Raw genomic sequence first — 24367 nt, 5'->3', positions numbered from 1 at the left:
ATAAAGGTAACTCACTTATGAGTAGGCCTACTACAGACACATTACTAATCCCTGTAGGAATGTTACACAATTCTTGGTGGCAGATAACTATGTTTTTATTCAAAGACCAGTGAGACCTGTCCGCTCGGATGCATTTTTTTCAGTAAAATCATCATCAAAATGTGATTAGGACTTAGTTGTGTATCCCTCATGTGTGATAGCACACTGAGTAATACTCTCAGTGGTGCTGAGGCTTCCTCCTGCCTCCACATGTCTCATGACGCAGCGCAGGCATTCCTGAACAGACACAATCCCTAAGGGCAACCACGCCACCACACACACACACACACACACACACACACACACACACACACACACATGCACGTAAATTTGTGTTATTACTGTATTTGTGAGGGCCTAACCCTAACCCTAACCCAAACTACATTCACCCCCCTCACCCCTAAAACCTAACCCAAACCCCACATAATCTTAACCTTTAACCTAATTTAACCCTAATCCTAATTCTAACCTTAATCTTAAATCCAAACCCTAACCCTAAACGTACCCTAACACTAAACTTAACCCTAACTTTAACCCTTATACTCTACACCTAATCTTTAAACCTAATCCTAATTCCAATTTTAACTCTTTTTTTTTTTTACTAAAAAAAAACCCTTTGAAGAAGCAAAATGTCCTCACTTTTTTCCTCATGATTTTCCTTATCTTTCTATCCTTGTGAGGATTTGAGGTCTTCATAAGTATAGAAAGAACGCACACACCCACACACACACACCCGCCCGCCCACACGCGCACACCAACCAACACATGCGACATTCAAGTTTTTGGTTAAACCAGTCTGACAGCATGTGACAGCCTGTCTGGTGCTGGAGTGTCTATTAACAAGAGACCCCAGTGAAGAAGCAGCAGCTGTCAGCTTCCCTCCCCTCCCATGTTACCCTAGAACAAGGAGGAGTAACAAGGCCGCCTCCTTCTCCTCTCACAACCCCACTGTGTCCCTCTCTTTCATTCCCTATTTTCCTAACCAAAGTTTCATAGCTGTTGAGTCTTTATCAGGGCCTTTAAGGTTATTAGAACCAGATAAGCACCTCTGACTTCGTGCTGCCTTTGTACCAGTTTGGAGACTTTCCAGGCTGACTGAGGTCAAGTAGTGTTATGAATACTTATTCACAGAGTGTGTTATGGCGCTTTTCAACTGCATGGTACCGGCTCGACTCGACTCGACTCTACTCGCCTTTTTTGGTTTTCCACTGGCCAAGTATCATGTACCAGGTACTTAGGCGCTAGATCGGTGGGTTTTGTAATGAATGGACAGTAGGCTACAATGATTGCCAAATGGTTTAGTTAATCAGAGGCAAGTATTTGAGTCAATTTTTGAGTCAAATCTTCTTGTGCTGCTTATTCATTATCTAGTAGTAGTGATAATAGTAGAAATAGCAGTAGCCTTGTAGTAATAGTAATAGTAGTAGTAGTAGTGGTGGTAGTAGTGGTAATAGTAGTAGTAGTAGTATTAATAGTAGGAGTAATAGTAGTAGTAGTAGTAATAGTAATAGTGGAAGTATCATCATTATTATTATAAAATTATTATATATTATTATAAAAGTTACAAAGTGCTTTACAAGACAAAAAATGTCAGCAATAAATAAAAGTGTGAACAATGAATTCATAAGAAAAATAAATGCTTAAGGGCAAATGTATATAATAATTAAAATCAAAACAAGAATTAAAACAAGAATAAATACAAAATACACACATTTTTCAGTTAGAGTTAAGAAAGTTAAGAGATAAAGTTGTTGTTGAGTTTGGCTTGCCTGGTCTAATTGGGTATTTATCTTCTTACACTGTCTGAATTGTTCTGATGCAGGAAGCCCCACTAACTTGGCACCGCAAACAGGCTAAAACAAATGGCTGGATTATTTGAAACTGTCATTTGGCCCAGTCTGATTCTAGGTCAGTAGGCCTACTTGTTATAAACTTAAGGGCCTAAACAGTCCACATGAGGGCAGCAATGCACGATTTGTGACCAGTGGCATGCTACATGTACCTAGCCCTGATAGAGTATTGTACTTAATTTCAGAAAAGTTTCTGGGTTCAAACTGACATTCTCTCCCAGACAGTGGTCTTCTGAGAAAATGACTACTGACATAAGCTGAGTTGTCATCTCTGCCTTAAGAACTGCAGTTTGTTATCATATAAGATGAGAACTGGTTTCAACAAACTCATTCACATTCTGAGATCATTTAGCAGAAGACAGGTCCATTATGTTTGTTTATTTATTTAGATTGTAAGTGGGTCGTTTTTGCCTATTAGAAAAAGGTTTTTGACCATATTTCTCTCTCTCTCTCCTCTCTCTCTCTCTCTCTCTCTCTCTCTCTCTCTCTCTCTCTCTCTCTCTCTCTGTCTCTCTCTCTCTATCACAGTGTCAAGTGATAAGCATGTTTGTTTTAGACTTTTTTCTGTACAAGGAAAGATACAGTGTTGGTTGTACTAAGCCATTTTTGCACCAGTCATTGCAGTTGCCTTTGCTCAGGGACTCCTCTCCATTTTTGAACACTGTTGGGAATTAAACCAGCAACCCTTCAATTATTAGGTGGCTTCTCTAACCAGCTTGCACGGCTACCACCAACTTTATCATACAAGATAAGAGGAAAGTCTGGAGGGACTAATGTCAGGTTGCTCTTACCTCTAGGTGAGATGCCAAACCTAGTTTAATCCAGTCTATGTTTATGGGCAATTAGGAATGACTCATTGTCTGTCCTGCATATCAGACACCTTGCCTAATGGCTTCCCATAGGCTGCAACACTCAAACTCTTAAACCTTTTAAACCTTGTTTTCATATTAATTAGATTTAATCTCACCCTGGGACCAAGGCTCATTCAGATATGTTGGTTCTCTACTCATGTTGACCCACCTAGATCAGACCTGCAACCTGTTTTGCATCTTGAGTTATTAGAGTAAGAAACACTGTTTATAGGGGACACACCCTGGTTTAAAGGGGATTGATACACCAGCTTGAAAATAGGCCCTTTTTATTTAGTATCACTTGTGTACGTACTATCTTTATCTTCCACCAAGATTTGAGAATTGTTATAATTCAATAACTGAGTAAATAAATATATGAAGGTTGTACACTTTTCTCCATACAAAATATTTATTTTACACAGTATGCCTTCTTCAGGGTGTCATGAAAAGGGTTAGGGTTCAAATTCAATAACTGAAATAAAATTAAGCTTTTTGCGGGGCATTTTCTGTTCTGTGGGTGTTACTCTTGCTTATATGCTGTGGGCGTGTCCCAAGTTGACTGACATGCCTTTTCAAACAGCAACATTTGGTCACTAGTATCCACAAATGAGGTCATGTTTTGATAGGATTGCCCCCCTTGTTAGGCATGAACATCATTTTTAATCCCGCCCCATACAAACTGGTTGCTGGAATCAGGGAAACTGATCAGACAGACTTCTCTCAACATAGATATGACCTCAGATTCTCAGAGTTAAATGACGTAATTCACATCCCAGGATGACGGAAATAGCCATTATAATGGGGAAATTGCTTATTTTAGTTGTCTATCCCTTTAATGCAGTCCCAACACAAATAGTGCCCAAATAGTGTCCAGACTAGTGCGTAAGAGATACCAGTTGGTCTCGTCTGTCGCCACTCACTCAGCCAGTCACCCTGGAGGAGTCGCTGCCCCCGGGAGAGACCACAAGCACCGCATGCAGCACCCATAAACCCTGAGAGCAGCTCCCCTTACAGCTGTCTGCCTCGCACATAAAATTAGACCCCCAGACAGTCGCACTGTAGGCTCCAGGAGTCAGAGGCAACTGGGGAAAGTAGAAGATGGACACCGGTAATAACGCTAATCTTTACTTTGGTAAGGGAGTTATTAAAGAAAATCTCTTATCTCTGTATTTCAAGCATGGCTTTCTAGTGAGACTCTATTCTGGCACTCTCTAAGCTCAAGATAGATCATTAGTCAGCGTGTGTGCGAGTGTGTCGTCAGTGTGTACAGTATGCATTTGTGAATGGAGAGTGGATCAGGTTTCACAGTAACCGATTCTGTGAGAAACTGCTCAGCTGCTCCACTGAAAATAGAGCACATGCGTAGTGTTTGTTCAGGTGAATAACTCATGGCTGTGTTGTGTATTGTCTTCAGGACAATGTTTGTTGTTTTGTTGTTTTCAGGAAGCTGTGTGAGATGCAGCAAAGCAGTGTGTGGTGCAGGGACAGCCTGCCAGGCCATGGGGGATCTGTTCCACGACACTTGCTTCACCTGCAGTATATGCAGTGAGTCTAATAATCTAACCGCTCATATGCCGTAATATTGAATGCGTTACAGTAGCTTTGATCCCTGAAGTGAATCAGCAGTGTGTTTTCAAGTGTCATTATGGAGAAGTCACTTTTCCCTCAAATAAAGGATGTTTCACAAGCTTCAGCCTCTCCAAACAGGGAAAACAAAATAACAAAATTAAAGCATATAATTGAAACAGTGGGCTCCAGTACTTCCTTTGGGTTAGTCTGTGTGAAGTGGCTCAGAGACTCTTATTTACAGCACTTTTCTCCTTCTTTCCTCCTACCAAACTGTCATTTGTGTGTCACATTTAGGTAAAAAGCTGAGTGGCAAGCCGTTTTACTCTCTGTCAGGGAGAATCTTTTGTGAGGATGACTTTTTAGTAAGTATGTATTTCACAACTGTATATTGTTGCACAGCTGTACAGTGGGATGTAATGTGATACAAACAGAGTTATATTCCTTGTATCCTGTAACAATCAGTTTCTTTTATAGCATTATCCTTTAAGTATTTTCTTTTCTCTTTTATATTTCCTAATGCTTTTATTACATTGTATTGTTTCATTGCATTTTATTTTATTGAATTTTACTGTTTTTATTATTTTATTTGATTAATTTTTAGATTGTTTGTTAGTTTTATGAATTGTTAGTTTTATGAGTTTTTATATAATTCAGGTCTCTCTTGCAAATGAGATTTTGCTCTCAATTGGATTTTACCTGAATAAATGAAAAAATAAATGTGATGGGTGAATCTTTTTTTTTTTTTTTTTGTTATTCAGTACTCGGGAGTTCATCCATCCCCAGAAGTCTGTAATAGCTGTGGACATTTAATCATGGACATGGTGAGTACGAGTGTATGTGTGTTTGTTTGTGTGCATGCATGCGTTCATATGTGCATTCATTTGTATGTATGCATGAGTGGTTTGTGCTCACTGTGTGGAAGAGGGAGTTCATCCTGGTGTCATGTCCCGTGTGTTTCCAGGTCCTACAGGCTCATGGGAAGTCGTACCACCCGGCCTGTTTCCGCTGTGTCGTCTGCAGACGGAGCCTGGAGGGTCGGCCCTTCACTGTCGACCCACACAACAAGGTTTACTGTGTCAGGGACTATCACAAGTGAGTTTCTCAGACTTGTTTGACACCAGTACAATGGACCAAGCCCTTTTATTCACACTCCCGAAACAACGTGAAACCACACCCGGACACACATCGAGAAATGTCACACCCGGGATGACTTCATCGCTGAGTTTCTATGATGTTTCGTTGAGATTTCTCGTTGGTTTCAGGCTCCGGGCTCCCAGGTGTGCTGCTTGCAGAATGCCAATTTTACCATCTGAGGTGAGCTTGAATGAATTAAAGTGAATGACCTCTCATATGTTGTAGCACCTGCAGTATTTTCCGTGTATTTTGAGAAATTGGTTGTCTTTTTTTAATAATTATTTCACAAACTAGCTTCCCAAATAATAACTGCAAAAAATTCCCTGTTGTTGTTTCAGGGGTCTACAGAGTCCATTCGAGTGGTATCATTTAACAGAAATTACCATGTGGAGTGCTATGACAGTGAGGTGAACCTCATTTGAGAATATCACATTCATCTTTCCATATTTGGTGCTGTACTTGTTTTTATAAATGTAAAAGAAACTGTGTGATTTTTGAAATGCTTGAATTGCAATGTTTCATGCAACTTCTGCAATAAAATTAAATAGGCCCAAGTCAACGAACCATGCATTCCTCTGTGTATCCTATTTTAGTGGCCTAAATGACAAACAATGATTCATGTGGGTGAATCATGTGTCTAATGCAATGATGCAAAATGATTAACAAATAATGAAACACCTAGGCCTACTCAAAGATCATTTGAAGTAATAGGGTGGATTTATGGGATTCAAATGATCCACATCTCCACTTGTATGTTATATTTCAGTAATTCCCCAACCAGTTCAAGTCAAGGATCTCACTTTAGACCACAGTTTTGTCCCAAAAACCTCCATCTGAGAAGATTTTTGGTTGTCTTTCTATACTGTAGGAGGGAAATACAAGTGGAGAGAGTGAAACCTATGACCAAAATAGCCAGTCTTACACATTCTAACACTGTACTAGCTTATAGTGAATGAATAACCATACTAGTGAAATATTTACCCTATCAACTACCCCTAAGAGGCCCACTTGGATAGTGTTGTCCTCTTTCCTGTCGGTTAGCAGCGACACCGTGTGTTAATATCCAGTACCGCCACAAATTACCTTCCCGGAAGACACTACTTTGGAAGTTACCAAATGAAGATAATTTTTGAAATGGCGTCAGTCACGGTACGTGGCTGGGCTCTCTGCACCTTGGCTCTGCTAAACTTTGCGTTTGTTTTCATAACCGGCGCAGACTTCATCCGCTTCGTTTCGTTTCGAGCCATTTACCACAACATCACGGGAGAGACGACACTCTGTCAAGGTAAGCTTCCGTAGCTGCTTGCTGTCAGGCGAACATGATATAAGTGGAAGCGGCTTATCAATGAAATAAACGTAGATGGCTTTCAGACGAGCTTGAGCTTGTTATTACGACGTTATAAGCTATCATCTGCATCCTAGACTGTGTTTTAAATTAATGCAAAACGGGTTAGAAAACAATCTCCTGTGGTTCCTGTACGGCAGTTGGTTTCTAAAACATGGAAGATTCTATGTACCGCGCGACAAGATTCCAAATAAGTAGCAATAGTAGCAGTAATTAAGTAGCGGTAGTTCATGTTGGACATGACAGCCGGAGGGAGTTCAAGTTGATATCGCGAGAAGAAACCATTGGATCCCACCGCCCGGCTAGCTCAGTCGGTAGAGCATGAGACTCTTAATCTCAGGGTCGTGGGTTCGAGCCCCACGTTGGGCGCAAAGTTTTTGTGAGAGGAAACAGGAGTATTGAGTAGTATCCTAAGTCTACGTCATAACTTGGGGAAATTCCATTATTGCAAGTATAAATTTGATGTGTATTTTGGTGTGCCTTTCTGCTTATATCACCATATATTGATGATAGAGGAAAACTTGAATACTTAGAGATTATTTGCATCTGATTTACATTTCTGTTGTTTAGGCCAGTGGTTCTCAAAGTGGGGTCCGGGAACCCCCAGGGGTCCTTGAGGGGGTTCCAGGAGGTCCCCAGCAAAAAGGGGAATATTTTATTTTCACTATAATTCCATCCATAAGTAACACAATGACAGAATGTATGACTATTTTGGTCATGGGTTTCATACACTTTCTGTAACAAAACATCTAAAAGCAAAAATCTTATCAGATGGGGGACCCTGGGACAAAATCTTATCAAATGGGGGTCCGTGGTCTAATTTGTGTCAGTTTAGGGGTCCTTGACGTGAAAAAGTTTGAGAAACACTGGTGTAGGTCATGGATTAGAAGACAAGCTAAATTATCTGTTTAAATTATGGGACATAAGTGTGTAATAGGTCATGTATCATGTGTATATTGCTATATTTGATGCTTGTGTTTTTGATGCCTGTACTCAATGACTTCATGGATAATAGTGTCTTATAGGCCCATGAAGGCTGGGCACTATTAAAGATGCGAGACAGTGAAATAACCGAATCAATCAATCAGTCAGTCAATCATGTAATGTAATATAAACCTTGGTGCCTGACCCAAAATAAAACATCACTGTAACACCCCTGCAAGCACTTGCAATGTGTTTATAAACTCAAAAGTAGAGTTTCTAGTGACCATATTTTTAATGCTGAACTATAAACATTTTGTGCTGTTGTTCAAACAAAAAACTTCAGCTGATAATCAGAATATGAAGTGAATGTTCCCCTCTTCTCCCACCCTTCAGACTCCGTCCCGTGGTCGGCCGCGCTGCGGGACGGCTCGGTGCTGCGGGCTGTGGGTGTGGATCTGGGGCTGCTGGCTCTCTTCACCACGCAGCACAGTCTGCTCGCCTGGCCGCCCGTCAAACAGGCCTGCCAGTCGGTGCTGGGCGTCCTGAACAGGGCGGCGTACTGCTTCACCACTGCACTGGCACTCCAGGTACAGCAAAACACACACATACACACTCACACTGGATGCATGTACCCTCTCTCTCTAATTCCCATAACCACTATATAGTCCTCACTCAGTGCTATTATTGTCTCTCCTCCTGTGTTAGATCCTGATGCGGTTCTGGCAGCCGGTGACCGGTGCCCCCTGTCTGTGGTCGGTGCGTCAGGCGCCCTGGAGCATCTGGTTCCCTCTGCTCTGCTTTACGCTGCACTTCCTCTGCTGGACCATCATCTGCAGCATCCTCATGATCTTCGATTACCCAGAACTGCTGGGCATTAAGCAGGTAGGCTGTCCTTTATAAGTAGGCTGTGCTTTCTAACCCTACCTTGGGTCAGTGGCTGTGACATAACACCATGTTGGTCGATGTTTTTATATAAAGTTTCTCACAATCAGGGTGGGTAGATTATTTTAAAAATGTACTCCATTACAGTTACTAATTGCCTCATCATCTAAACTGTTATCGGTAACATAATCAAAGGCATTACCTAAACTCAGTAATGGACTCTAATTACTTCCAGGTTGCCATATTTGAGGTATAAATGTATGAATTACAAAAAGTGAAAAAGAAACTTCAGGAAATTTATTTCAGGTTTGGATGCAAACACATATTTTCCACTGTGTCACATTTTCTTCTAAATTCACACCTGCCACTATTGAAAAGGCCTTCTGAGTTCACAACTACCTGTAATCAGAATACATCATTTTTTAGGTAACATAACAGAAAACCGTTGCAAATATTCCATTACTACCCAATCTTGCTTACAGCACCATGATTGCATACATTTTTAGTATGGGACAGTGTTGGGGTCACGCTTAACTTACTGACTACAGGACCACGTAATATATATTAGTCTATGTTTGTATATATTAACATAATACACTGACTTCAGTTCCAATTTATCGTACCTATATAATCACCTCAACTTGACAGGAGTAACCTCATTGGCCCCAGATGGAAACTTCAAGGGGATTGAGTTTTTCAGTTAATTCAATAGCCAATTAATTCAACAGCTGATTCAGCAACCCAAGTACGTATTAGCCTGGTTAGATGAGTCCAGTTGCAGCCTTCCCTGCATGTAAATGCAGTCAGTGTGAATGGATATACAGTAGAATTACATTAACATCTTGAAGGGGTTCGAACCCCAGCATACTCACTGTACTCCCAGTCCTTTCAACCAAAGTGTAAACAACTCTTTCTCCTAAAATCTGTAAAGACACAAAGCAGAATATTGATGTTAGTGGGACTGGTAGTGGACAAGTGGAAACTTCAGGAAGGAGGCAAATGGATGTTCAGCAAGATTACTGCTGCTGCATGGTTACATACAGGATTTCCCAATCCTATGCCGTTTTGAAATTCTCAGTTTTTTTACAAGATTGCTATGCATCTGGATTAATTTCCTCATTTTGATCTGTTGCCAGAACAGCATATAAAATAATATAATAATGACTGATCAAAATATGCGTAACGGGGACTATGTAATCTAAAATGTTATATAAGTAGATTTACTCATTATTGGTTCTGCTGCTAAGTGAATGCATTGCTTAACCTCATTTCGCTCCCTCTCTCTTATCCTCTATTTCCCTCCCTTCCTCCCTCATCCTCTGTTCCCTTTCCTCTCTCCCCTCCTCAATCTGTTTCCTTTCTTCCCTCCCTAAATCTCTCCCTCCCTTCCTCATCCTCTGTTTCCCTCCCTCTCTCCCTCATCCTCTGTTTCCCTCCCTCTCTCCCTCATCCTCTGTTTCCCTCCCTTTCTCCCTCATCATCCTCTGTTTCCCTCCCTCCCCCTCCCCCTCCCCCTCTGTTTCTTCCCTCCCTCCCTCCCTCCCAGGTGTATTACGAGTGTCTTGGTTTGGGGGACCCCCTGTCGCACAAATCTCCCCGGGCCCAGCGTCTCTTCTCCCACCTGCGTCACCCGGTGTGCCTGGAGCTGGCGGTGGTGCTGTGGCTCCTCCCCGCCTTGTCCCTGGACCGGCTCCTGCTGGCGGCGACTCTCTCGGCCTACCTGGCCCTGGCGCACTCACTAGACAAACAGGATTTAGCCTACCTGTGCGTCCAGCTTAACAGCAAGCTGCAGCTCTTTGCCGAGCCACACCGGGGCAGCGACACTCCCCCCCCGGACAGTAACAACCACAAGCAGAAGTGAACGGAAGCTGCTGCTGAGGTGTGACGATGGGTCGACGTACCTGTCCCTCCAAAATTACCCAGAAACATCATGCGGGAAATTGCAAAACTGACTGTTATTTGTATCCAAGACAATCTCTATGATCTTTGATGACCATGTATGAGCCAGTCGCCACCCGATCTACTGTGCTGAATAAGAACAAACCAGGTCTGGCTGTTTGTGCTAATGGCAAATGACCACACTTGAACTGAATGCTTTGCAACTTGACACTGTATTTTTTTTTTTTTATTCCTTGTCACTTTGTATGTGCTTTTAGAAATATTCTGGTATTTTTTAAGTTTTTCTTCATTTTTTTCCATATGAGGGATGCAGGTACCTTGACAATAACATCATATATTTGCAAAAAGAAAGAAAAAAGTGTCAATTAGAGACAGTACATAATAACATCTCACAACACAAATAAAAATAAATTATAGATACTATATAATATTTTTGTTCTACTACTCAGAATGTGTTTTTGTTTATCATAGAGTATATTTTTATAGCATATTGGTGTAGCTAACATTCAAATGTGCCAACTGCAGTATGTATTTCTCTACACACTGATTTCAAGTTTGACTGTCCTCAGAAAAGGATATATGCCTACTATTGAGATTTCACACTGAAAATCCATGAAAACATCTCCTGATAGTTGTTAGTTCATAAATGTATTTCCTCACCTACAGCAATGTCAGACTTGTGCCAAAATTCATCTGCTTATTGCAGTGAGCAGAATCACTTCAGTATTTTCTGAAATGTGTGGCTACTTCTGGAAATTTAGAGTACTGTAATCTTTGAATCTTTGATTTTATACGTATGGCAAGCTAATGTTATTTTTTCCATAGAGCAGCATTTGTATTCACTGTAATGTCTGGCCTTCAGTATTTTAAAGAGCATATTGAATAAATGCAATAGACTGTACGGCTGTGTTCTGTGGCGTGTTCATTTCTTATTTTAATAGTGTCCTATCAGGTCCTTTTGCCTTGTTTTTTTAAACAGTAAGTGACAAATTAATTGCTTTTTATATATTTTTGAATTCATTTTGATTAATTGAATTTACTTCATCTAAGTTTTTATTGGTAGGCCTAATCTGTTTATGGTTATGTATCCAGAATTGCAATTGAAATGCCATAGGAAGGAAATTTATCGTGCCTTTGCTACCTCAGGTAACTCCTACAGCCCTCTGCTCTCCTCTGCAGACAGCATCCCCCCCCCCCCCCCCCCAACCTTCTCTCTCTCTCTCTCTCTCTCTCTCTCTTCCAATTAGCGCTGCGGGACGGAGGGATGAGAAGAGGGGGGTTGGTGAGCGGGCAGACGGGTATGTTCTTTAAACGCCTTTTCTTAGGTCCGACAATATGGTGTGTGCTACTAAACTCTCCTGAGGGAATTTAATGTAATTATCGGATTACAGTCCTGCCGCTCCGAAGCTGGAAATATTTACTATGCCGACGGAGGTGTACTCATGCGCTGATTCGCTGTAAGGTCGGTGTGATTTGAGTTGGTTATGTAAACATTTTAAACCCTCCGTTTTGACAGCATAGATTAATCTGTTAGTCACTGGTAAAGGGGATTTTCCGTCGAGGTGGAGAGTGGAGCGCATTACGCACAGCCGGGCCAAGACGCACAGTCGCTCCTTACCGAAGTGGAGATGCCAGCTGTAAAATCGAAGCCGAGACGGATATAAAAAATATTTTTGAAATAACTGGTGAGTTTTAGTTTCATTTATTTATCGTAGAGATTATATGAAAAACAGCTAATGATTTTCAGTTACGTGTGCAAACATCTGACATGCCAGTAATCGTGCAAGGTCTGTGATATTGTATGTTTGGCTCAGTCCAACAAGTAAACTATGCGTGCAAGCTACTATTTATAATGTAGCCATAGGCTGTTATTCTGCATTGATTTGCATCATGCTTTTCAATTTTACTAGAAATTGCAATTGCATGTTAAGCTGTTATTACACCTGTTGAATTTGTATTAACTTAACTAAAACTATATATATGAGTTGTAGCTGTATCTAACAGTCTCATATGGGTGATATTTGTAATGGAAAATTACATCTGGTTTAAGAGTGAATCGTTTTCATTTCACCATTTCATTTTTTGCAGAGAAATCTCAGAGGGTCTCAAGAGGAACGGCAAAGATCTCTTCCAAAGAATTGTGTCTTTCTCTGTTATGTCTGTCTCCTCTTTGCCGGAATGGAAGCAACTCCTACTGGAGAGAAAGAGGAGAGAGGAGGAGGAGCGAGAGAGGAGGGAAAAAGAGGAGGAGGCGAAGCTCGCCAGCATGCCTGCCTGGAAGCGAGGGATCATCCAGCGGAGGAAAGCAAAGCAGGAGGGTTTGGGTGAAAAAGACAGAGAGAGGGAGAGAGAGGGATTCCTCCTACCAGCGGATGTCAAATCCCCCTCTGATGGTCTGAGTGACACAGACAGCTCCATAACAGTTAATTTGGGAAGTGAACCATCGCTCAGTCCAGATCCAGGGCAATGGCTGGATGCGGAGACCAAACCACTGAGTCAGGTGTCCATGGAAACCATTGTCCCCGTCCACGAAAACCCATTCATTCGCACCCAGAGTGGATGGAGGAAGGGTAGGGATGCCGAGAAGGCTGCGGAGGTGGGTTATCAAGAGAGAGGGAGCGAGCAAGAAGCCGAGGTGGGAAAAGATAAGGAGAGGGAGAAAGACAAACTTAGCCCCAGAGGTCACGATGGGGAGTCAGGAAGCGGGAGAGATATAGAAATGAAAATAGAGAAGTTCAGAGACAGGAGCGAGGGAAGGGAAAGAGAGAGAAACAGGGACAAGAGCGATGGAAGGGAAAAAGAGAGAAGCAGGGATACGAGTGAGGGATGGGAAAGAGACAGAGGCAAAAGGAGAGAGTCACTTAAGGATGCTGTGAAAGAAAGGGAGAGGGAATCCCTGAAAGTGAGGAAAGAAGAGGAGAAGGGGGAGGAGAAAGACACGGACCCTCCTAGCCCTCTGTTTGCTCCCCTGGTCCCTTGCCTTCGGACCATCCGGGCCGACAATATCATCATCATTGAACAGGATAGGAAAAGTAGCGATGAGAGGAGGGGTAGATGGAGGGAGACAGAGCGAGAGATGCCTGAGGAAGACCACCAGGAGAAGATAGGAATGAAGATGGACCTGAGGGAGATTCTGGCTGGAGGAGGGAGCGTCACAGAGATCCGAGCCTCTGAGGTTTTGATCATAAAACCCTCGGTAACATCTGAGGAGAGGAGCACGGGAGGAGGAGGAGGAGGAGGAGGCAAAGGGTCGGGTAGAGAAGATGGAGAGAAGGAGCGAGAGGCAAAGCGCACCATGGATGGAAGGAGGGATAGTATGGGCAGGGAGCACAGAACAGATTCAGCCTGGCTGAGAGAGAAGGAGAGAGAGACTGTCAAGGAGAAAGAGAGACCGTGGGGCCAGGCAACGGTCATTAAAGAAGACAGGAAGGACAGTACTGATGATAGTGTGTTTGTCGAGAAGGGAGGGAGGGTTAGTCAGCTGCTGAGTAAATTCGGAGAGCACCCCAAGCCTCCGTCTCGATCCAAAAGTTCAGACAATTTCCTCAGACCTGCCAGGAGAAAATACTCAGAAGGTCAAGATGAGCATCAATCTGAGGAGAGGAAGGCAGATGGGAAGAGTACACCACCGAGGGGCTTGCCCAAACGCTCATTCAGCTTCTCCGACCGAGCCCTTTGTGCTAAGGAGAACGGCGTGGTTGAAGAGGGATACCAGAAAATGATCGAGAGGACACGTTCAGAGAAGAAGGTGGCACCCTGGGGCGATGTAGCAAAAGGGGAAGGCTCAGAGAAGGAGAACACAGCGAAAATCAAACTGGGGAGGGCTCGGTTTTTTGATAAAGACCGGATTGGAAAGCAAAGAGACGGACACGTAAAAAACGACAGCCAACTAGAGATGCACGCTGAGAGAGAGCCCATGCCGAAGAGCAACACAAGAACTGAGACAGAAATTTGTACTTCAGCATCAACAGTCGAGAAAGTAGAGCCCGTCGACAAGAGGGCTGCGGAGATGGCAGGTGACGCGGACGGAGACAAGGGCTTCACGGTGGCGTCCGTCAAAAACACAGAGGGAATCTCCTTTGCCAGAAGAGTACCTATCAGGCAGGACGGGAGAGCGAAAGCAACGGAGAGAGAGGTGAAGCGGCTGAGAGAAGACAGCGAGAGAACTTTGGAGAGGGAGCGGAGTACAGAGAAAGGGAGGGAGGGAGCGAGGCAGGCTGAGCCACAGGTAGCCGAAAGAAGGGGGTCAGACTTTTGGAGAGGAGAGGGAACCGACGGCATAATCCCAGCTGAAACTACGCAGCAGAATTATGTCATTGCTGTGTCAGTAGATCCAGCCAGTCCGCCTCATGCTGCTGAGAGTCACTACAGGCACGCATCAGCTTTCACCGAGTGCTCTAGTTTGCTCTGCACAGTGGCAGACAGGCTGGGTGAACCCCATAGAGCGACAGAGTGGAGCGGTACAGGGCCACAAGGACCCTACCTAACACAGTCAGTACTGTCCCAACACACAGAGGATCTTATCAGTAAAATAGAGAGAATAGGAGACACAACTGTTTACAGCAGCGAGAGAGGAGAGAGGGCTTACAAGGAGATCACGCAGGCACATGACGCGCATATTTATGGCTCAGAGAATCTCATTCACGATGTTATCCCCAAGTCCCCAAAAAGCATCGCACCTATGGGGGCCCCCCCGGGTCCGCTGGAGATTCAAATCCCCAGGACTGTGTTCTACGTTGGGGAGGAAATGGTGGAGAGAACAAGCGGTCAAGGTGATGAGGGGCAAGACCGGGAAGGAGGGAAAGGGGTGGAGAGGAGGGACAGCTGGAGAATCGGCAAGCCCTTGAGCCGCGTCGAGTCCCTGCGAGAGAAAATCAGGCAGAGAGAGATGGAGAGGATGAGGAATATGCAGAGAGGGGCAGAGGATGGAGGCGATGGGGCAGAAGTCACGGTTACCCAAAAAGAGAGAGCAGGGGACAGGTACGAGGAGAGGGGAATTGAAATGGAGAGAGAGTGGGAAGCTGCAGCTCATATGAGGAAGAGGCTGATCGAGGCAGAGGGAGGACAGGAGGGCCCAGCGGCAGCGCAGACATCCATGGCTGCGTTTGACGTCACACAGGAAGTCAGCGTGTTGAAAACCAGCCCTCAGCTTCCTGTTTCTCTGCCAGTCTCACAAGCCATTAGAGGAGAGGAAGTAACAGGCGGGTGCACCGCTGCCGTCTCCGAAGTTATCTCTGACTGCTTCCAAATATCAGGGGAGGATGATGACCCGCTGAAACATGTAGAAGAAGAGCTGAGGCACCACAGCGGTTTGCAGAGAGAATACAACAGCAGAGGGGAAGAAAGGGAGGAGGAAGAAGACGAACTCTCAGAGGAGGAGGAGGAGGAGGAATACACATCCCCTCTCTCTCCCTCGCAATCTCTCTCCCCTTCTCCACCTCACCCCAACTCCCTCGCCGCCATGAGCCGGATCTACAACTTGAAAACGGTCGGTTCGAGGACGGGCTTGTGCGTGAGGGAGAGGGCGGTGGACATCCCGTCGGTGCACCTTGTCAAGGTGAAGCCCCACGTATCCCACGTGCAGCAGGAGTCGTGCCAGCAGGAGACAGCTGATGTGAGGCAGCTGTGGGGTGGGGGGAAACTCGGGGAGAACAAGGCAAAGTCGGGTGAAGATTTGTGTGGGGTTCAGGCGATACAGCGGCAGGTAGAGCAGTTTCAGCTGAGAGAGCAGGAAGTGGTGCAGACATCACATGATGGCTGCAAACAACAAAACACTCCACTGAGGGACCGAGAGACGAAAGGGCAGACGAGTCCCAGAGGAGGGCTGCTGCACCAGGTGACGGACACACAGAAGGATCAGCAAACGTCAGCATCGAGCCCCAGAATATCAGAGTTGTCCCAGCGGGTGAGCTCTCCAACTTATGAGCCCAAACAAACCCAGTCCAGGGTGGTCACCATCACCCCCAGAAGCCTCAGGAGCCAATCCCCGGACAATTCTCTGAAACCCTTGGACTGCGCACCCACCCCAGCCTCCTCCCCGAGCTCCCTCTCTCCTGCCCAGTCTCCCAGCATCTCCCCATCTCCCACCCCGTCTCCCATCCTCTTCTCCATCAGGAGTGCCTCTGGGGGCCAGGCGAAGAGAGGTGCCACCATTACAATCACCCCCAAGAAGCCTGTTGGAGGAGGGGGGGCGGCAGCAGCGTCCACGCCAGCGGGGCCGACGCCTACCAAGACCCCAGCAGCCCAGCCGGCTACCAAGACTACCTCGCCTGTCGCCGAGCCAGTGAAGAAGAGGTATCCCACAGTGGAGGAAATCGAAGTGATAGGTGGATATCAGAATTTGGACAAGTCCTGTCTAGTCAAGAACAGAGGAGGGACGCCCAAAAGGGTGAGTGGAAACACAGGCTTCACAGGATATATAGCCACAAGTATTAGTGTTGTAACTGTGAATTGAACTAGGTTTTTGTTTGCTTTTCACACACTGGCAGTGTAATGTGTATTTCACATCAACAGATAAATATAAAGCAGAGGAGCAGACCTTCAGTTTTTGATTATGGATTGATTTTTACCTCCTAACCATGTTTAAAGCAATGACACCAACAAAAAGGAGACTGGGTTAGGGTTATGGTTAGTTTTGGGTTACTTTGATTACATGTGACTGTCTAAACAACAGTGACTATAACAGCTGGAATACACTTGGTCAGATTTCATCATTCAGTAATCTACATTATTACAGTTTGAAATAATTTTGAAATGAAAGTGAAATACCCATGAAAATTAAAGAGGACGGACACTTCCAGGTCTCAGGAGGACACGACCCCCCCCCCTCCATTTCTCTGTCCAACCCCCTGACCCGGTGTTACCTGAAGGTCCCTCGTCGTCAAGTAGAATCCCCTTTCACTGGAAGAACATCCCTTTTGATTGAGAAGTGCGATCACACAGAGTGACCTAAGCCTGTTAAAGCCTTATCAAGCACGACATCTTGATTCTTAGCCATAAAATCCTTACCAACACTCGAGTGATCTGCTTGGCCATTTGCTTCTGCTGCCTAATTCATCATGGACGTTTGAGTCCGCCTACACTGTGATGATAATGTTCATTATACATACTTTAATCAAGCTAGGGCAATCGCAATCAAGACTTACTGTTGTGTAGCTATGGTTTATTTTTAGAAGGGCACATGCACCCAAAAGAAATCACAGTGAAAGCAACTGCTTATTGCATTGTATCACAGTAATTTCAGCTGTTTGCTAGTTTGCAATACCTTAGCGTTTAAAATGAGCCTAGTTAGAATAACATATGAATATAAGAGTAATATAAAAGTAGTAGTAAAATTTCAAATATTATCCAAGTTTGCATAAGTATTTGTAGAAATTTTACAGTAATATTGCAGGCATCAGTGGAGACAGAAGAGTTGAATAGGAAACCACAGACAGCTTGTCACCACCTTCTTCCCTGATTTTTTTTTTTTTTCATTCTGTCTACCAAACGAACAAGCTTGTGTGTGTGTGTGTGTGTGTGTGTGAATACATGCAAGGACACAATGGTATTTCGTTTTTAGCAGTGTAGACTCAAACTACAAATGTATCCCATTAGTCATAATTAGTATCAGTACTTTGTGTTTCCTCTTTTTAATTTGCATGAATCCAATCCTTGTTCGACAGACATGAGAGTCTTATGTAATTAGGGCAACGCTGGACAACAAAGTTGCTCAGCAGAGCAGAACTAAACTGTGTCTGACTCTCACTGCACAATCCCTAGTGTGAATGAGGTTGAATCCATCTATCTATCTATCTATCTATCTATTTCTTTCTTTGTGTTTCACTTCCCCTAACTCCCTATTAGAAGCGTTGTCCTGTAATCTCGTTTATTATATTTTCTCTATTTAAAGCTCTCTATTTGAAGTTCTTTAAACTCTTTTTTTCCCCTATCTGACCATGTACAGTAAGGTACTGTGCATACATACAATATTGCAGGCTGCTTCCTTGTTCCCTCTGACAAATCCTGCCATTTTTGTTGAGTCAGCCCTCACCGCCTGTCAGACAAATCTCTCTTTGTATCTTGTTGGCTGTTTTTCGCCATGGGTTTTCTTTGTTAGGCCGGAGTCTTGGCAGAAACTCTTTTTGACCACGCTGACCTTACACGGTATGGCTGAGCATCGCTTTCCGCGGGCCACTGGCTCTTTTGACTCATTTGACGTGGGTGAGACAGAAAGAGACAGAGAGAGAGAGAGAGAGCTATAGAAAAATGAGAGTGCATGGAGGTCAAACATACCAAGAGAGAGTGGGAGAGAGAGACAGAGAAAGAGAAAAGACGGTTTGACAGTCATACCGAGAGGATTGTAGGCTAACTAAACGTTGTCCCCCGTTTGCAGAAACTCCCTGCGACAGGGATCTGTTGCTGTCGCACACTGCCTATTTTCTCTCACTTCCTCTTTCAAACTTCCTCACTTCCTCCAAACTAGACTAGTCGGCCGCCACAAGGAACCGACATTCATGATCAAATCTTCATATGTGGCTCGGTCTAATGAGAAAATAGGTTGCATAGTAATTGTCACGAGAGTAGCCTTTTGCCACTGGGAAAGAGGATTTGATGCTGTGAAACCACAACATCAGGCGGAGAGCATCATATTAATGTGCACCTCACTGTAAATGAATTGCTCAACTGATCCATTAAGGTATAACTGAATAAACAATTATTCACCTAAATAAATCTCTCTAATTAATTGCCCACTCCCCAAATTGAATACAAGAGAGGTGGGGGGGAAAGAAAAAACCCTCAATCTTTTGTTTTACTTTCAGGGCCGCAATCTTGTAACGCTCCCTGTATCATCTCCGCCGTTAAGCGCGCTGCTCTTTAACGATGACCGTAAAGCTGCGGTGAGTGACCACTCTGCGGCCGGTGATTCTCTGACCACCTGTTGCTCTCACGTTGTTGCCCTTGAGACCGTTTGACGTCACGCCGCCCTTCCCTTCCTTCCCCCCCCCCAGGAGTCGCGCCATCATCTCACAGAGGGGGGGTGACTTGCTTGCGCTCTACTCCTCCTCTTCCTCCTCCTCCTCCTCTTTAGCTCTCTCATCTACCTCTTCTTATGACTTTTTACCTCGGACCTGCTCTCTGTCCATCCCCCCCAGTCTCAATCCCATGGTTTGGTCTTTCTCAGACTACTGGACCATGACAAAGTAACAGATATTAACGACAGTCGTCCCAGTATTTCCTTTAAGCTTAAACACAGGACTAGAGAAGATTAGCACTGTCCCACCAGTGAAGTAGTACGGCGAATTAGTGGTGAATAAAACCACACAGGACAGTATACAGTACCACCGTCTAGCCTGCTTATGACAACCTCTCCTTTGCTCGCTCCCCACTGAGCAGTAGACGTAATTTCAACGTTGCGTCTAGGCTTTAGCTCTCATAAAGCCCAGGACCTTTTTGGCTATGTATAGCCCACTTATAGACCAAGCAGTAAATACATTATTATATATTTAAACAATGCATACACTGCTGTAAATATCAAAAATATGCACCCGGGAAGTACAAGATAATACTTTATTTTTGTGATTTACCCCCGAAGACGTAGATGTCTAAACTTTCACTTTTAAACCCTATGTACCCTCATTTTAGTCTGGACGTCTATAACCATTTAGACGTGTTTTAATGGCTAATCAATGTAAAACCGCTCAGCGGGATCTCTTTCCCTCCCCGTCCCTGTCTGTTCCTCCGGTGCCTCTGCTGTCCTGCTGTGTTGCCCTGGGTTAATCAGGTTCAGGCAGGGGGGGATTAGCCTCCTGTGCCTTAGCATGAGTCGCCCAGCCTCTCTCACACCAGGCTCTTTATCTGCACTCCTCTCCAGACAGCCACTCTCAGGGGTGAAGCTGCAGTAACTCGCATGTAGCAGGCATGGCGTGGGTTGCGTTGCGTGTGTGTGCGTGTGTCAAGCTCCATCCAGATCATGTCAGCATCTCTGGGTGTGTTTACTACATGTCTAGACCTCGGACCTGAGCTGCTGGTATAATAGGACACGCTGTGAATGTGCTACGCTGACCCCTAGGTCTATTTCCTGACGGATTTAGGCCGGCTGTTTACACCACGCTGACCCTTGAGTAAACAAACTGCACACAAACATCCGTCAATCCAGGCAAAGACAAACTAAACACTACATGGCCTGGTATTCCTCTTCGACATTACACCTACATAGACTGCAAACTGAAGTTGAGTGAGTTCAGTTTCTGCTTTCACTGCTGCACAGTGATATGAGTGATGACAGTCTCTCCCTGATCAATCAGTCAGTCCTTCTAGGAGCAAGTATTTCTGCTGTGTTAAGCCCCATGCTGTCAGTTAACATTATACTGACAGCATGCAAACATCCCACAGTACTGGCCGAGACAGACTGAAACACGCCTCACAGCCTTTATGATCTTTTACATTTGAATGTCTAAATATAACTGAGTTGTAGGGGAAGTTAGCCCATTGTATATATCTAGAATATCTGAATATCTTTGGGGTGCAATAATGTGCGTCTTCCTGGTCGATCTTTGCTTCCATCTTCTCAGCTTTTAATTTGTTAACTGCTTGGATGTAATGCTTTGTTTTTGGATTCCTAAACTGATTGATTTAGCCCACTATTCACTTATCTTCTCAACTTGGAAGCCATATTTTCCTTACAGTGTCCCTCTCCAAAATGTTTGGTCATGCTATTCTTTAAATTATTTCATTAATGAACACAACACAGAGATTCAGTGTTCTCCAGTTGCATCACTGTAGAGGACAAATTCACACCTGTCTTGATATCTCTCAAACCAATTTTTGCAGCAGTGATGTTTTGGAATATAGCTAAGATCATTAATCAGTCAGCATGGTTTTTGGGTGTGGTGCCCCTTTCGAAAACTCTGACTTTGTCTCTTCTTGCACAGAATTGCCTTCAGTCACAGAAATCAATCAGTGTGAGACTCTACAGGAGAGGCTTAAACTTGGGCCTTCTAGTTGAAGGATTGTCTCCCTACTCACGACCAAACAGAGTATAAAAACACACGTCCCAATCTTGAACAGATGCAAATATGGACCAAAAAGAGCAGGCAAACATGAAGAGCGTTCTGATGAAGAGCGCTCCAGTCAAAACGCCATATTTCTAGGTGTTAATAAATTTATACCTCTCCTCTCTCTCTTCCCCTCGTCTACAGGGGAAGGTGTGTTTCGACGAGGTGCAGCTGGAGCAGGTGTGTGAGTATCCGTCGGAGACCTCCATGCTGGCCTGCACCCCCTACCCTCACGACCTGGGGAGGGATGAGAGGCCGCGGGAAGAGGAGGGGCAGGAGGAAGAGCAAGGGGTGACGGTGTCCAAGAGCACCAGGATTGTGGGGACTGCAATGGGCCGAGTGCTGAGAGTGGGTCAGTGCCACCCCCTTCTTAAAAAACATAACGTGTAGTGGATTTGTGAGTATTCTGCGAACCCACTCCTCCTGTTGTTTCACAGCGGCTGAGCAGACGTATCTGCTCTCCTGCAAAACTGTCCATGGCTTTGAATCTCACTCAGGCTGAGCTGGTGCATTTCTGTTTCTTTCCTGTTTATCTCCACTGTGCTACCTGAAAAACAAATAAAACTAACCCTAACCAAAGGAGGCTGGAGTGCCAACTTTCCTTGAAAAATGCAAACCTGCTCCTCAGCAATAAATAGCCGCCATTCACCCATGGCAAGCTATATTGACCTTATTCACATGGCAGCCATTTTGAACAATCAAGGGGGGAAACTCCAGCCCAGCTCTGTCCTACTGTTGTGTATCAAGATATAAACATTTATCATTTCACAGATTCCCCACTGAAAAACACATTAGAAACAAATGGATCTGACGAATCCAGAGGGATATAGGTTCACATTTTAATATATCTGGCCCTTTATTGCTAGCTACCAGAGTCTATAGCCTAGGTAGCTAGCCAGCTTACAAGCTAGCTAACTAACTTCCCTTCCCGGAAGGCAGTGTTGTGGTTGTTGTTTCTGGCACTGCTAGCTAATTTGATAACTGTCAGGTCTATCTGCAGTCACTTATGTGTTGAAGTAACACTAGTTTGATATGTGACAATCTTTGAGCTTACCTCCCCAAGTGTTCAAAATGGCCGCTGTGTGAATCAGGTCAATATCTTTTAGTTGCTTGATCAATTTCCAGTGTTGTTCTGGGCAGCAGGTAGCAGGGTGCATGGGCAAGCTCAGGGTATTACAAACCAAACTAACAGTATAGCTACTGTACTAACAATCTCAGGTGACGTCTGTTTCAAATGCAGCAACACAAACTGTAAAAACTCAGCTAAAATTTCTGATTATTGGAGAGCAAATGGAACGGTGTGAGGTTGCATTTCTGGTTTTCACCGAGCCATAAATGTCATGGTGGCTGATTGGAAAAAAAGAAGTCGATCAGCCCAAAGAAATCCTAGATTCGCCTTACTTACCTTCCATCTCCGTCTCTCTGTCTTGCAGATGAGTCTTGCCCTCGGTAGAAGCCAGTCACCTCGCCAAATTGCCCATGTGACAAGATCACCAACATTTTTTTGAGCAATATTATGTTATTTTCTTATATTTTGTTTCGTTTGACTTGTCGATGAGTGTTTGTAATCCTTATGATGCAAAATATTTTGTTGTAGCAGCAGGGAGAATGAGTGTTGTACGAGAAATACATGGTGTATGGTGTATGCAGCTGATAAAAGGAACACAATGGTGTTTACTGGGAAAAATATCACCAAGGAAACGAATGTGAATATAAAGTATGGTATGGTACATATTGTAAAAGTTATTGTGAAAGAGTTTTATTTTGACCCTCAGGTCTGTTGGGTGCTGAAGGATCACTTATCTATGCAAAATGATGGAATTTACCTTATAAGATTTTATTTTTTAGCTAATATATTTGATAGTTTCTTCTTTATTAATTACTTTCTAACTTTAAGGCAGCACTGCCTCAGCACCATAAAAGATTCAGTGATGTTTATATCATCTGCTTTCATGTGCCTGCTGGATTTGCCCATGCAGATGATATAAAGATCAGTTGATCGAGATATTTGAATTTATTTTTTTCTTATCTGAAGCCTTTTGAATAACCTCCTCTCTGCGGGTGTTTTGTTAAACAAAAAAACTATGGTAACAATTAAATTCATAGTATATTTGATGCTTTAAATATAGTTATTATTTTATTATTTTGTCTTGTTGAAATGGAGAAAGATATCTGAGAGGAAGATGGGTTGAGAGCACAAACAATTCAATTCACACTCCAATTCATGTCATCATATTGCAGCTTCTATCTGACTTTTGGCTGTATTATGTTCATGATATATATTTTTTTGTTTGTAACTGAATATTTTAATTGGTTAAAGAAAATGTGCATTATGCAAATTCTTTTCAAATTATTATTATTTTTTTTCTATTATGGTTGAAGAAGCTGGCTTCAAGAGAAAAGTCTAATAAATAATTCTGAAAAGAGTTTTCTCTCATCTTGTTTTATTTGTCTGTTGGTATTTCCCACCACCCTCGTCATATTAAAGAAGAAGAGATGCTTCAAACCACAGAACCTCATTTGTTTGGTTGGTTTTTGCTTCAGGGACCCTTGGTAGTTTTTTTTTGTCTGTACAGTTGGAGGGGAAAGTGAAACCTGTGATCAAAATAATAATTCCACTTCTCTTCTAGTGCTTTGGTTGGGTAGTAAGGGGATACTTGTAATGCATATTCTAAAATTTTAAGTAAATATATTCCATTATATTACCAAAAAAATAATGATTTCTGATCACAGATACTTGTGAAAAGTTAGAGGATTAGGCTACTTCTGAGACTAGGTGATCTACATCTTTAGAGGAGAAAATTTATATTTGTATGCATACATTTCATGAACATTGTA

General features: G+C 43.6%; 1 protein-coding gene and 1 non-coding gene across 2 annotated transcripts; both read left to right on the top strand.

Moving 5' to 3' along the window:
• Positions 1 to 6574: 6574 nt before the first annotated feature.
• nrm (nurim) lies at positions 6575 to 11362 on the top strand. Its single transcript, XM_071527514.1, has 4 exons — positions 6575 to 6728; positions 8106 to 8299; positions 8418 to 8594; positions 10141 to 11362. Exons 1-4 carry the CDS (start codon positions 6578 to 6580, stop codon positions 10453 to 10455), a joined length of 837 nt encoding a protein of 278 aa, XP_071383615.1. The 5' UTR covers positions 6575 to 6577; the 3' UTR covers positions 10456 to 11362.
• On the top strand, positions 7085 to 7157 carry trnak-cuu (transfer RNA lysine (anticodon CUU)). Its single transcript has one exon. It is a non-coding gene; the product is annotated as a tRNA-Lys (tRNA).
• Positions 11363 to 24367: the final 13005 nt, after the last annotated feature.

The sequence above is a fragment of the Centroberyx affinis genome, unplaced genomic scaffold, assembly GCF_046629955.1.
Source record: "Centroberyx affinis isolate AG114_WGS23_722 - 3 ecotype Tasmania unplaced genomic scaffold, CSIRO-AGI_Caff_v1 ptg001542l_1, whole genome shotgun sequence".
Lineage (NCBI taxonomy): Eukaryota > Metazoa > Chordata > Actinopteri > Beryciformes > Berycidae > Centroberyx > Centroberyx affinis.
The sequence above is the reverse complement of the archived record's forward strand: the minus strand, read 5'-3'. Positions and strand labels throughout refer to the sequence as shown.

Bases quoted from the DNA above. Each gene is read 5' to 3' on its own strand.
- nrm (XM_071527514.1), top strand. From the start codon at position 6,578: ATGGCGTCAGTCACGGTACGTGGCTGGGCTCTCTGCACCTTGGCTCTG. The intron at 6,729-8,105 runs GTAAGCTTCCGT...CCCACCCTTCAG, and splicing joins AGAGACGACACTCTGTCAAG to ACTCCGTCCCGTGGTCGGCC. The intron at 8,300-8,417 runs GTACAGCAAAAC...CTCCTGTGTTAG, and splicing joins CCACTGCACTGGCACTCCAG to ATCCTGATGCGGTTCTGGCA.